Source organism: Opisthocomus hoazin, chromosome 2, assembly GCF_030867145.1.
Source record: "Opisthocomus hoazin isolate bOpiHoa1 chromosome 2, bOpiHoa1.hap1, whole genome shotgun sequence".
In the NCBI taxonomy this organism is placed as follows: Eukaryota; Metazoa; Chordata; class Aves; order Opisthocomiformes; family Opisthocomidae; genus Opisthocomus; species Opisthocomus hoazin.
In genome coordinates, this window is record NC_134415.1 from 125946130 (window position 1) to 125958816 (window position 12687).

The 12687-nt window shown below is 44.8% G+C and overlaps 1 protein-coding gene across 3 annotated transcripts; it reads right to left on the reverse strand.

Moving 5' to 3' along the window:
- Nucleotides 1-1515: 1515 nt before the first annotated feature.
- ENPP4 (ectonucleotide pyrophosphatase/phosphodiesterase 4) lies at nt 1516-10150 on the reverse strand. 3 transcript variants are annotated; one of them, XM_075414975.1, is made up of 5 exons: nt 10050-10150; nt 9741-9874; nt 7328-8192; nt 6204-6374; nt 1516-3447 (listed from the first exon to the last, which is right to left on the reverse strand). In XM_075414975.1, exons 3-5 carry the CDS (start codon nt 8148-8150, stop codon nt 3086-3088), a joined length of 1356 nt encoding a protein of 451 aa, XP_075271090.1. In that variant the 5' UTR covers nt 8151-8192; nt 9741-9874; nt 10050-10150; the 3' UTR covers nt 1516-3085. The 3 variants fall into 3 exon arrangements, with proteins under 3 accessions (XP_075271090.1, XP_075271087.1, XP_075271088.1); XM_075414972.1 differs by having other exon boundaries at nt 1516-3450; XM_075414973.1 differs by lacking the exons at nt 9741-9874; nt 10050-10150 and adding an exon at nt 9527-9614 and having other exon boundaries at nt 1516-3450.
- Nucleotides 10151-12687: the final 2537 nt, after the last annotated feature.

Sequence of the window (12687 nt, forward strand, 5' to 3'; positions counted from 1 at the left end):
CTGCTTCCAGCGATGAACTTCCCCTGCTCCCTTCTAGACTTCAGTGCTAGTTTAAGTGTTAAGAACTCCCCCCAAATCAATATGCCCTGTACAAACGGTGCAGAGTTGCATGTATTTAGCAAGTCATTAAGTGTTGCCACAGGCTGTTGTCAGCTGTCTCCTTTATCGCAGCTTTGAGGCAGGGGGAAGCCACAGCTTCTGGTGTTCCGGTTTGAATTCGCTGCCCAGGAGATCAGCTGCGGAGTGTCACAAGCCGTAGTTCATACCAACCGTAATTACGTGGTTGAAGTATTTCATCATGTTAAAGGCACAAACGCTTTTAAAAATAATCATCTTTAAATACATCAACTATGTTTCTAAGGAGAAAGAGGTGTTTTTCTAGATTCTCTTGATTTGTACACGATCTGTGTGACATCAGGGCTGTACAAGCACGACGTTTAAAACCCTCCCTGCCAGTAGCAGACAATTGTGCCAGGAAGAATACTCGGCCCTCTTGCAGTCCACACCGCATCTTTGAAATTGAAAATAATCAACAATGCAACTGGAATATAGCTTATCTGATTTCTTGATTAATACTTAAGCTTTCTCTGTAAACTCTTCCCACAGTAGCACTGGTTAGTCTCAGTGCTACAGCGAGGAGGAGTAGAGGGTAGTAAGGATTTCTGCTAGAGACTACCACGGACTGTCTGGTTTCACAGGAGCTCAGTTGCCCGTAGCAATTCTTACCAGAAGCAGCTAGAAGGAGAAATGGATTGAGACCTAGATTTCCCCATCTGTAAAGATATTCATATTTCAGATTAGAGTGCTGCTGTTGCACTTCAGTCAACTTCTAAATTTCTGGTAATTAAAATCTCGGTGGTAACCTTGACACCTGGCCTATGATGGTGAAGCACAGAGGAACTGAAAGCATGTCAATCACACACTGCTTGACAACTGTTGGGGGCTAGGAGGAGGAAGGGAAGAACAGAAGGGAGCATGTACTGTGCTAACCTGTTTTAGCATCTAGAAAAAAACCCCTCACAGCTGGAGGACAGTGCAGTTCAGTCTTACCAAGTCTGCCTGCCAGAAAAATAAAGGTAACTCAGCTGAGTCAGATGATGCAAAGCATTGCCCAGCAAGTCCGTCACCCTCTGAGGACAGCAGTGTTCATCAGCAAAATCACAAAAAACAGCTCTCACCAGTGTAGGAATTCACACATCCTCCCTTTTACAGCATCTCGAAGCCTGGCTTCTACCCTGCAAAACACTCACTTCATAGTTACTCATTAACCTGACCTCTTATTGTATGTAATTAATTATTTTAAATCTTCCAGCAGGATGAAAAAAAATGACTTCTGTGTTCAATCCTGTTACCGCTATGTAGCAGTCTAAAATCCAGTACACTGTCAGTAACAGCACAGACCTTTCAAGGGGCCCGATCCTCTTTCAAGTTCAGACTAGTCCAGAGTAAAGCATCGGTCAGTAAATAGTAACTAGTAGTTTAAGAAGTGGGGCAAAAAAAAAAAGCAGAACAGGCTAGTTTTTGTATTGTGTTTTTAATCAGTACAACAGAATCCTCAGAGAGGAAGACACAAATTAGTAAAACTTCCACGCGTCATTTTAAAAGCTCCTTTTTAAATGTGGGGTTTTTTTCAGTGGGCAGTTAGAAGTAGCCCTTCCCTCCAAAGCCCCTACCTCCTCCCAGCTGGATCGCTAAAAGGCAGTCTGGGGCAAATGGCACTGAATTTGAGCTTGTGCACAAAAAACCACGTCGCGTGCTACCAGCTGCCTCAGGTCTCTTACTTCAAATTACCAGCTCTGAAAACCATCAAATTTATAGAAAAACGACTTGGTAACTGTAGGTCTCTTTTTGGGGTAGCATTAACAATTTAACCTCAAGTTCTTTCTTCACAAAAAGGTAAGATACCAGTAACGCTTTCTAAATAAATTTTTTTTTTTTTTTTATGGTAAGTTACTAGACTTGACCATTAACAAGGAATCAAGAGTTTCAGTTAAGAGAACCATTAGCACTGGTCTTCACCAGAACTTTGCATCTATACAACTTGGACACAACAGAGAACAGATCCCAACTCAAAAAAGAAATTAACTTTTCCCTTCAGATTTCCAGGGTTTAAAATAAAAGTTTGGAATCCTCGCTTCATGACTGCATGTCAACTTTTCAGTTGCTGCTTTTTAGCACACGACAGCTTTCACAAGATACTTATCAGCTGGTACACATGGCAGAACCACCTTTATTACATGAACACCTTCAGCAGAGTTTCCACCTGAAAAGCTTTTCACAGGGTTTAGAAGCAGTAATTTTACTACTACAGCCCACGAAACTGGGTAATCCAAGGATTCTCAGGTTAAATCAACATCCTTGAGATGAGCAGGTAGTACCATCCCAGCTCTCCGAGTGCAGGAACCGTGGAACTAAGTCATCCACAGCCACACGCCTGGAAATGTCAGAGCCCTCTGCCCAGTGCTGTAACAGCTGACCTGCATATTTTATTGCTCAAAACAGAAGTGATACGCACCAATGCTTTCCTCACCGACTTCCGTTTTCCTTCTCACCAGGTTCTTGTCATATTGCCGGCTTAGGGTGGAAACAGAAGTATTGGATCTTCTCTGCACCCTCTATCCCCAAATTCAAGAACAACTCAGAATATATTGTCCAAACAGAACGAACTTCTAACTCGCATAAAAAAAAGATCTTCTTTCCAATGCAGGTACAAGAACAGTAAAAGAATTCAACATTAATTTAAATTTAATACAAAAAAACAATTATCATTTACAAATGTTAAAATTCACTTAGTCTATCCTGGCTAGTTCATACTCTGGAGTTTTATTTTGAAAGCGTTCAAAGGCCTGAATGACAAACTAAGCACCTCTTCCAGCAGAAAGCCACCTGTTCACCATTTTGTTCTGAAAAATATTTTTTACAGGACTACTAGTCATGTAGCACACACAAACAAGGTAGCAAGACCTGGCTGTACAGTATTTTATACAGATACCGTTAAAGTGCATCACAGAATGCCATTGAGTGCAAGTTCAAACTCTCTCCCTGAAAATGCCTATTTAGCAAGCGAGGTCAGGCTCCCTATGCGCTATCCAATTAAAAGATCGTCATCGTCATATTGTAACTGCAGTCGGGAAAATGGCCGTGGGGGAACTACTCTATTCTTCGAGATTATTATAACACAGGTGAAGGTAGTCAGTATCATAAAAGCCCCAATAACTATCCCAATAGCTTCTGGAAGATTGATGCACCACTGGTCAGCGAGCAAGCACTTGGTGTTACTGAAAGTGCCATTGTGCGGCTGCGGTGTCAGTCCCAGGACGTGGCACATCATGGGGTAAATATCAACGTTGTTCATGGTGCTCTGCTTGTAACCCCGATGGAAAGCAGGCCCGCGAGCAGCCAGGAACGGATGCATGCTTGGGAGAGCGTTGTCATAGCCATGGTCACCTACTGGGAAACGCAACGTTAAGAGTTAACGTCACAGTTTCTCTTTGCATATCGAGTATTCCCCCCCCCCAAAGGCATGTATTTTAACCAAAGACAAATGTAGAACATAAAAGCAGCTGTTGGATCAAACACTGAAGGAACCCAGAGCTCCTTCCCTCTTCCCCAGTCCCCAGAAGTCTTTTCCCATATTGGTCTTCAGCCATGGTTCCCCCTACCCCACATTATCTCTTTTTCTTTCGGTCATCAACACTTCCCATTTTCCCCTTGCCACTCCTCACGCCAAAGCTGAGAAGGTTGTGGCCACTCCACGAGTCAGCAGCTGGAATGCCAAGTTGTACTTCTTGGATTTTAGAAAGACATCTCCCCCTTGCAAAGCAGACACTTTAATTACTTCTTAAAAGCCAAGCACTTTCCCCTTGATAGTGTTCAGTTCCAGCAGATTAAGTACCCCCAGATCATGCTCATCTGATTAGGTACTTCAGGTGAAGGGATGCACAAACAGTCAAAACCAAAACGCACTCCAAGGATCACGACGCCCGTGGCAGGCATACAACAAAATGTTTGTGGCTACAAGTTCACCAGTACTTGGACACTTGGTAGGTTTCCAAGAAATACTCACTCTGCTTTTTGGTGGAATATAAACAACTAAAAAGCAGCCATAGTGAAATTTCCTAACAACATGCCTGAAAGATCTGGAGGTGTTCAAAAAACATGTAGATGTGGCACTTCGGGACATGGTTTATCAGGCATGGTGGTATTGGGTTGACAGTTGGACCTGATGATCTTAGAGGTCTTTTCCAACCTTAATGACTCTATGATGTGTCCAAGATGCCAAAAATTTCCCATAGCACACACAGGACAGTAATTAAGTGACTGCATTTGAGTTCATTTCTCAGCAACAGTTGAATGAGTCAGTCCCCAGAACTGTCTCCTCAGCTGCTCACTGGAGTTTCTGATGTGAGAGGTCACCATTCCTTTTGATTAGGTCACACTCACCACTTCAGCGCACTTCCAATATTCCTTTTTAATGTTTTCCACCATTATGTTTGCTACCACAAAGATACTACCGCACCACATCTTGCTTCTGTGTTTTAATGCAGTCCCATGTTTCTTGATAACACTTTGTTTTCCTTCTACTACTTGCTGTTCCAAGTCCGCTCCCCAGTGAGGTTTCCTATCTTTCACCTCTGAAGGAGCAGGGCTGGTGTGTGCTGACACTGCTAGGAACAGCGTAGGTATTGGTGCGCCTGCCAATCATCACGCTGCCGCTTTGTCCATGAAGGACAATAAACACTTCAATAGCCTTTTAGGCTAAAACCTCCCCTGCCTGCTTCTGGGAAGCCTTGGCTAACAAAATTGTTTTTAAAGTGATTCACTGCAATGGATACAATGCTGTTACATCTAAATATACACTTATTACCTATTTTTAGATACATGAAATTGAATCTAACCGTAAACAAGAGAGAGACCTCTATTACAGAACACATGTGCTAAGTGCTGCCAATTTGAAGATGACCATAGCAAATCTGTGGGGAAATGAAAATATAAACATATCTTGCATTAAAAGCAGTACTTTTATAGAAATAATGAGAAAATGTGAACTTAAATGTGCTCAGGGCAGACAGTAGGAACAGCCAAACTGGGTGAAACTGGGAGTTTATACCACCCAGCATCCTGTCTCTGACAGCAGTCGGAACAGGGAGCCTGGGAAGTATCCAACAGCGCGAGCCCTGACACGCCAACCACCCTCGAGCTGCTGGCTCCTCAGAAACTTCCTGGAAGTTGCTACCTTTGCACTGCATTTCTATTAATAGATTTTTCTTCCAAGAATTTGTCCAGTCACTTTCTGAACACACACACATATATATACACACACACACATACGCAGCCTTTTTCCCCAGCCAGTCATGGGATGAATTATCTTATTATGACGCTAATGAAATCTGTCTGGCATTTCTTCTTTGAGACAGACTTTCATGTGACTGCTGCATTTTTTCAGTAAGTTATACATGCTGCTTCTGTCTGCCAAAAAACCACCTGCATGTGAAACAACTGGAAATACATATACAGATATATACACACATATACATATTTACATACATGTATGTATAACATACATGTATATATGTATGTATGTAAATTGACATTTTGAAATATATGTAATTTGATATTCGTAGCATCTAGCAGGAAGAAATTGCATAGCTTAGCAATGCACTGTGTGAAGTAACATCTGTGCTGGTTTTTGTCCTTAAAACACACTATCTGATGCCCCTTAATAGGAAGAACTCTGGCTTCTTTGACCATTATTGTCGTGTTCCTATTATTCTTAGTACTTCCTCCCATTTACTTTTGTTCCCTAGTATATGTACTGCAACATTAAATGTTGTGCCTTGCATTGTTCAATTTATGCTCCCCTATGTATATATTTTATATACAGAAAGTTAAACCACACTGGCGGAAGCTTGACACAGACCGCTAACTTGCCTAAGAGAACACTTAAAAGAGCACCTCAGGCTATTAAGCTGAACTCGACCAAGTGTTTTAGCCAACGGAATATCCCCCATCTCTTCCTTATCAGTTAAAACACTCCAGGCTCAGGCTGGGAACATTCTACGAAATGCTGAGATGTCCCTGAAGACACACAGTGCCAGGACTCCACTCGCTAAAATAGGACCATCCTACAGATGGCTGGAATAAAGCCAAGACAGTTTACCAGCACAAGCCACCAAGAGCACAACTGAGGAAAACACACTTACGTTTTGAAAGTGACTCGTTTTGTACAATTGTCCAGCCTTCGTCCGCAACCAGAATTATGGGTTGAATTCTCTTATTATGACGATAATGAAATCTGTCTGGAATTTCTTCTTTGAGATATACTTTCATGTTACTGCTGCATTTTTTCAGTAAGTTATACACATCTGTTTTGTCTGCCAAGAAAAAAAAAATGCATGTGAAACAGCTGGAAATTATGTCTGTTTACTGCAATTATCTGTCATTAAACCTAAGATCCATTTCTTTCAAAACAATTATTTTTCAGAAGACAGCCAGAAAAGGATTTTTTCATGTCCCTAATGAAACGCTACATGTATCAAGCTGGATTTCACAATTTGCTCTCATTTTAAATCAGCCACCTGACGGCTGTGGTTTTGGACCTACAATTCAACTTACCCTCTGGGCTTGTGGGGGAGGAGGGCAAAAATCAAGCAGAGAAATCAAGAGAAAACAATCACACACCAAAGTATTCAATATTTTATCCAAAGCAGTAAGTATTAAGTTTTGTTACTATATAAATCATTTTGTTCATTACAATTGCTTCACTCTGGCCACAGTCATGGAAACCGAGAACATCAGTGTCATGATTTGAGACATGCCTGTTAGTAACTACTCCGAGATACAAAAACTGTATTCACAGTACAAAAACTCAAGTTTCATTCACAGAAACAGAAGCGGTGAAGCAATCAAAGCTGGGTTTAGATTTTTACTTGGAAGCTTAGACAATGACATTTCTTATTCTGAATAAAAGTGAGGGTTTATTTCACGCTCACTGTAAATTACAGCCCTATAGATTAAGTGAGCAACAAGGCAGCAGGCATACGAAGTGTCTATCCGCTTTCTCAAGAAGCTGTACCAGGAGCATCTTTACCATCCATAGCAATTTGACCAGAAACACTCCTTAGCCTACTGACTACCAAAACAAAGTAATTTCTAAATTAACAAACATTCTTTAGCTTATTCATTAACTTACGTCAAAGTTGTGCAATATGAACTATGCTGGTTTTGCAGCAGCTGTGAACAGTCTACCACAGTGTGTACTTTTTCGTAGTAAGATAAACAAAATTTAATTCTCAATATATGACTTAAAAAAAAACCCAAAACATACTCTGCCTTGGCAGCACTGCAGCAACTGGAGTCTTGTCTATCAGAGTATAGTTATTGCGACCAATGCAGCTATCCAGGATAATCAGCTTCTTTGCAGAACAGGAGGCCATTCCATGGTCACTTGTTATTATGATATTAAGAGTGTCCCACAAACCTGACGCCTTCAGTTTACTGGTAAGGAAACCAACATGGTTATCCACTTCTTCTAATACTTTGCGCATGTTCTCAGTGTCGTTCGGTCCATATTTGTGCCCACTTACATCTGGTTCTTCCCAGTATAATGTAGCAAAACTGACCACTGGATTAGAGCTGTTCAGCCACGCGACAATTTTCTCTACTCTCTCCTCAAACGTTACCGAGAAGTTATACTTCATAAAGAACTGAGGGGTCGTATCGTTAATTTTTACATCGGTACCAGGCCACATTGCAGCAGCGCTTGCTCCATTTCCCTGCTGTTGATTTGTTACCCAAATTGGAACCGCCTCATTCCACCAGAAGGGATCTGAATCATTGAACTGTGAAAACTTCTTCTTGGCATCTGCATCGTACATGTCATTAGCCACGATGCCATGGCTTTCTTCATATAAACCTGTCACTATGGTATAATGGTTTGGGAAGGTCTTGGTGATAAAAGCATTCGTAACTTGTTTCACAAGCACACCATCATCAATGAACGCCTGAAGATGAGGAAGTTTATAGGTGTCCAGGTAATCAGCCCTGAAGCCATCAAAGGACACGAGGAGTAACCTGGGTACCGAATCACCAGCAGAGTGAGCCCAACAGGCAACTATTCCAGAAAAAAATAATGTTAACATCGAGTTCATTGTTGAAACTTCAAAGTATTTCCAGCAGGTAATCAGATGCACCTGAAACATTTAAAAAGATAAGGCATGTAACACAAAATAATGCTACTGGAACCAGTTTAACTAGCTATACATTACGTACATCTTCCTGATAGAGGTTAAGTGCAAAATAACCGGTCTAAACAACCACTGCAGTCAACAGTGTATTTCCGTACTGACTTCAGAAGTTTCTAGTATATTGTCATAGTTTTTCACATATTAAAACAAATGAGCAATGAGATTTATTTTGTTCCAGACTAAACGAAAGGAAGAATTATTTTCTCTCTTTTAAGCCATTATTCCATCGTTCTGCGTGTCTTACTACGATTCTACACTCCAAGAGAGACAACCGGTATTCTTCCTCATGTTCAAGCACAGGTACCTGAACAGTTCCGGCTCTACATTTAAGAGGCCTGTGCAGCTCTAAATCCTGCTTACACATCACTGCTCAGACCAGAAGTTTCTTTTCTACTGTAATTATAATTTTTCTTTTTCATGCCACCTTTCCTTTTCCACATTTTCCACCCTCTTGAGTTGCTGGAAGACTTTTGAGCCTTTCAACATTCCTTTTTACTCATTGTTTACTCTATACATAGAATCATTAAGGTTGGAAAAGACCTCTAAGATCATCAAGTCCAACCGTCAACCCAACACCACCATGCCTGCTAAATCATGTCCTGAACTGCCAGAAGTAACTTCTATTTCCGTTTCCATTTTAAGCTGTTGTACATCTACTGTAATAGTATTTAGACCTGTTCTTTACGTATCATCTTTCTCTCTCTCTCAAAAAAAAAAAAAGAAATCATCATTAGTAACCTTAGCTACGAGGCAAGTATTTCTTATCAAGGAATTCATGACTGTTACGAATGCAAGGTATAATTCCTAAGATTCCCCACCCCCCCAACTTATTATGTGTGACAGGAGCTCTCTTCTTTGTCCAGGAAGGTCCAGCATTATTCCAGAAGCCTTTAAGAAAGAGGAAGTGAAGCTCCACGTGTCACAAAAACTTCTGCAATATTGCTAGACAGCGTATTTATTTACTTCCCAAGAAGAGCCCCACTCCAGCAAATTTCTCTTTTATCCTGCTTGCCCACACTCGGGTGATTCTAGGAGGAACAGCAGGTATCTTCTTGACCACAGTAATACTTTCTGGTCTCTAGCAACCCTTTCCCCCAAGGTCTTTAAAGCTGTGAGTGTATTATTTTAAAAGCATCAGTAGCTTTAATGTTAGCTAAAGCTCTAGCAGCAAGAGGAACTCAAAGCCTGGGAAATCATCCCTCCCCACAACCAACCGTTAAAATTCCTTTAGAAGACGCAAACGTTAGAAGAAAGGATGGTCAGAAACAGCACTAAGATACCTTCTAATACAGAGGCTTTGTAACACACAGCCCCTTTAAAGGGGGAAATAAAAGAAGCGAGAGGAGACGAGCCAGAGAGCGGAGAGGCACTGGGGCGATGCCACCAGGTGCTTCGAAAGCAGAACCGGAGCGTTCCACGGCGCCCAGAGCCATCAGGCCACGGCAGGAGCGGCCACACGCTCCGGAGATGCCCCGCGTCGGCGTCCCCACGCACCGTGTCACAGCCGGCGGCGATCCGCCATCAGGGCCGGCGGGCACCGCGCTGCCCGGCCCTCCAAAGCTCGCAGCCGGGCGCCGAGCTGCCGTCACGATCCCCCACGGCGCTGCTCCGCACCGGCTCCCGCAGAGCTGTGAAGGGAACAGAGCCGTCACCCAGCGCCAGGCACCTGCGTGGCGGAGACCCGGCAGCCCACTGCCGCCTTCCTCCCCTCAGCTCTCCTCCCCTTCCCTCAGATCTCCCCCCTTTCCCTCCCTTCTCCTCAGCTCCCCTCCCCTCCCCTCACATCTCCTCAGCTCCCCTCACCTCTCCTCCCCTCACCGGCAAGCAGCCCGAGCCCGGAGGGGGGGGGGGAGTGTTCCCGCGGCCCTGCCCCCGGCTGCGCTCTGGCAGCGCCAGTCAGCCCACCCTCCTCTGCCTCCTCCTCCTTCTCCTCCCCGCCCGCCGCCTTCCCCCCTGCCCGCCGCGGTTCCCCGCACCGTGACGGCCCGCTCCTGCGCGCTCTGGAGGTGACCCGCAGCGGTGGGGAGGGGGGAGGGGGGGCACAGCGCCTGCGCACTCGCCGCCCGCGCAGCCTCAACTGGAAGCGGCGGCGATGCCCTCGCTGGGAAGGCGGGCGGTGGTAGCTCATGAGCGGGCCCGACCTGCGCCGGATGCGATTGGCTGGGGGCCCGCTGGCCGCACCTCCGATTGGTTCCAGCGGAGTGGGCGTCGCGCTGTGAGGCGCGGGGCGGGGCCGAGGTGGAGGGGAGTTATGGGGAGGTGATGCTGGGGTGGGGGAGCTGAGGGATGGCTGAAGGGAATTGACATGAGGGGAGGTGAGGGGAGCAGAGGTGGGGGAGCTGAGGGACGGCTGAAGGGAACTGATCTGAGGTGGGCTGAGGGGAGTCCTGGGAGGCTGAGGGGATGTGAGTGGAGGTGAGGGTGGCTGAGAGAGACTGAGGTGGACTGAGGTGAGGTGAGCTGTAGGCTGCCCTGGGGGTCTGCGGGGAGGTGAGTGTGGCTGAGGGGGATTGAGGTGAGGGAAGCTGTAGGGAGCTATGAGGGGGTGACGCTGAGGGGAGCAGAAGTAGGGGAGCTGAGGGACAGCTGAAGGGAACTGACCTGAGGTGGGCTGAGGAGAGCCATGGGGGCCTGAGGGGATGTGAGTGGAGGCAAGGGTGGCTGAGAGAGACTGAGGTGGACTGAGGTGAGGGGAGCTGTAGGGAGCCATGGGGGACTGGGGGGGGGTGTTTGTGGGAAGGTGAGGGGGGTTACAGCGAGTTATGGGGAGCTGAGGAGAGCTGTGGGAGGCAGCTGTCACAAGCAGGGAGAGGTGGTGGGTTGCAGGGAAGCATGGGTTTTCATGGGAGGCACGTTAGCCCTCCCAGGCTGGGATGCGGTTGTGCTGGCCCCACGAGGTGGGCCTGCCATTAAGGGGTCAGAGCTTGCTTGGGGTACAGGCGGTTTGCTGGGGCACACTGTGGCTGCAGAAGGATGCCGCGGGGTGAGGCGAGGCTGTGATGGGGTGTGTTACTGGGAGTGGTCCTGTGTTTCCCCAGGATGCCTGTAACCTGCCTCCTTTGTAGGTGTTGCAGCAGCCACAGGCTGTGGCCTTCACAAGGCAATGGTGGTAGTCAGCGTGACTAAAATCTCCTGTTCTTCATGACTCCTGCTCCATTTTAGCCACACAGCTCTGGAAGTTGACTGTTTATATTCTTTGCTGCATGTGACCTTTTTGTGCTCTCTTACGACAACACTGTTTTACCCTTAAACTTAGAATATGTGCAGGAAATTGTGCGTGTGTTGTTCAGTGTAAGTACTTTGAATGCCAGCGTTTTATTTAGGAAGGCAGCGTGATCGGTTGCAGTATGCTTTGGGTCCTGGTGAAAGTTTGCTTCATAAATTAAGGCATTCCCTTGGTTTTCCTTTTTAGAATGAGAAGGGTTTAGTAATTCTGCAAAACCTGTTAAGTTACTGGTGCTGAGTAACAATGAAATAAGCTCTGTGTAAACAGAGAAAAACGTGTCCTTTAATAGCGCAGAGCAGAAACCGTCACTCCATTTTAAGTTTCGTTATAAAAATTGAGAAAAAGATGTGTCTATAGCTTCATGATTGACTTAAGTAGAGGATCTGAATTTCACTGTGCGCTACTGTGTTTATTCTGAATACCACATAGGTTTGAGCTTGTTTCTTTTTAATAGCTTTCATATATGTGTGAGTTTGGCAGGTTGTGCTACCTGTGCGTGCCAGCTGTGGAGTGGCTCTAAAGATGTGGTACAATAGGCTGAACGAAGTGACACCCCTGATTCACCTTGATTTATGGATGTACAGGTGTGGCAAAGCACAGGATTGTAAAAGAGGGGAAAAAAATCAATTCCAGGTGAGCTAGATAAGACTTCCTGCAGCTATTTGCGTGTTATATGCCAAATTCAAGTCAAGGTCTTTTTGTCTCTCTTTTTTTTCTCTTTTTTTTTTTTTTTTGGTTACACTAACTCAGTTTGGTAAACTTGCACATGAAAGTTGATCATGTGGAGGAGGGAAGTGTCCTTTATGAATTACTTTATTGTAATTCCTTCAAAATGTTTATTACACAGAGTGGATTAGAGGTTGAGGGAATACGTAACAGCTGTAATCTTTTGTCCAATTTCACCAAATTACGACTGAGGTCTGGTTACAAACTTTATGCAGAGATACAGACAAATTTTAAGCATCAAGGCTCTTTTGCTAACCTAGTCTGGCAACGTACTCAGCTATTCAGTCCTACAACGTGTGACTAATCTCTTGTTTACACTTACCCATGGACTTTGAAACCTGTATGCAGTATTTGCCTATTCATGAGCCCAGCCTAGTAGAATGTGTCCAGTCTGACACATCATAAAGGCACCATACCAACTCTGGACTTTGAACTGGGCTAGCCAACATGTATTGGGCTAGCCAGCTGGGCTAGCCGTCACGTACTTAA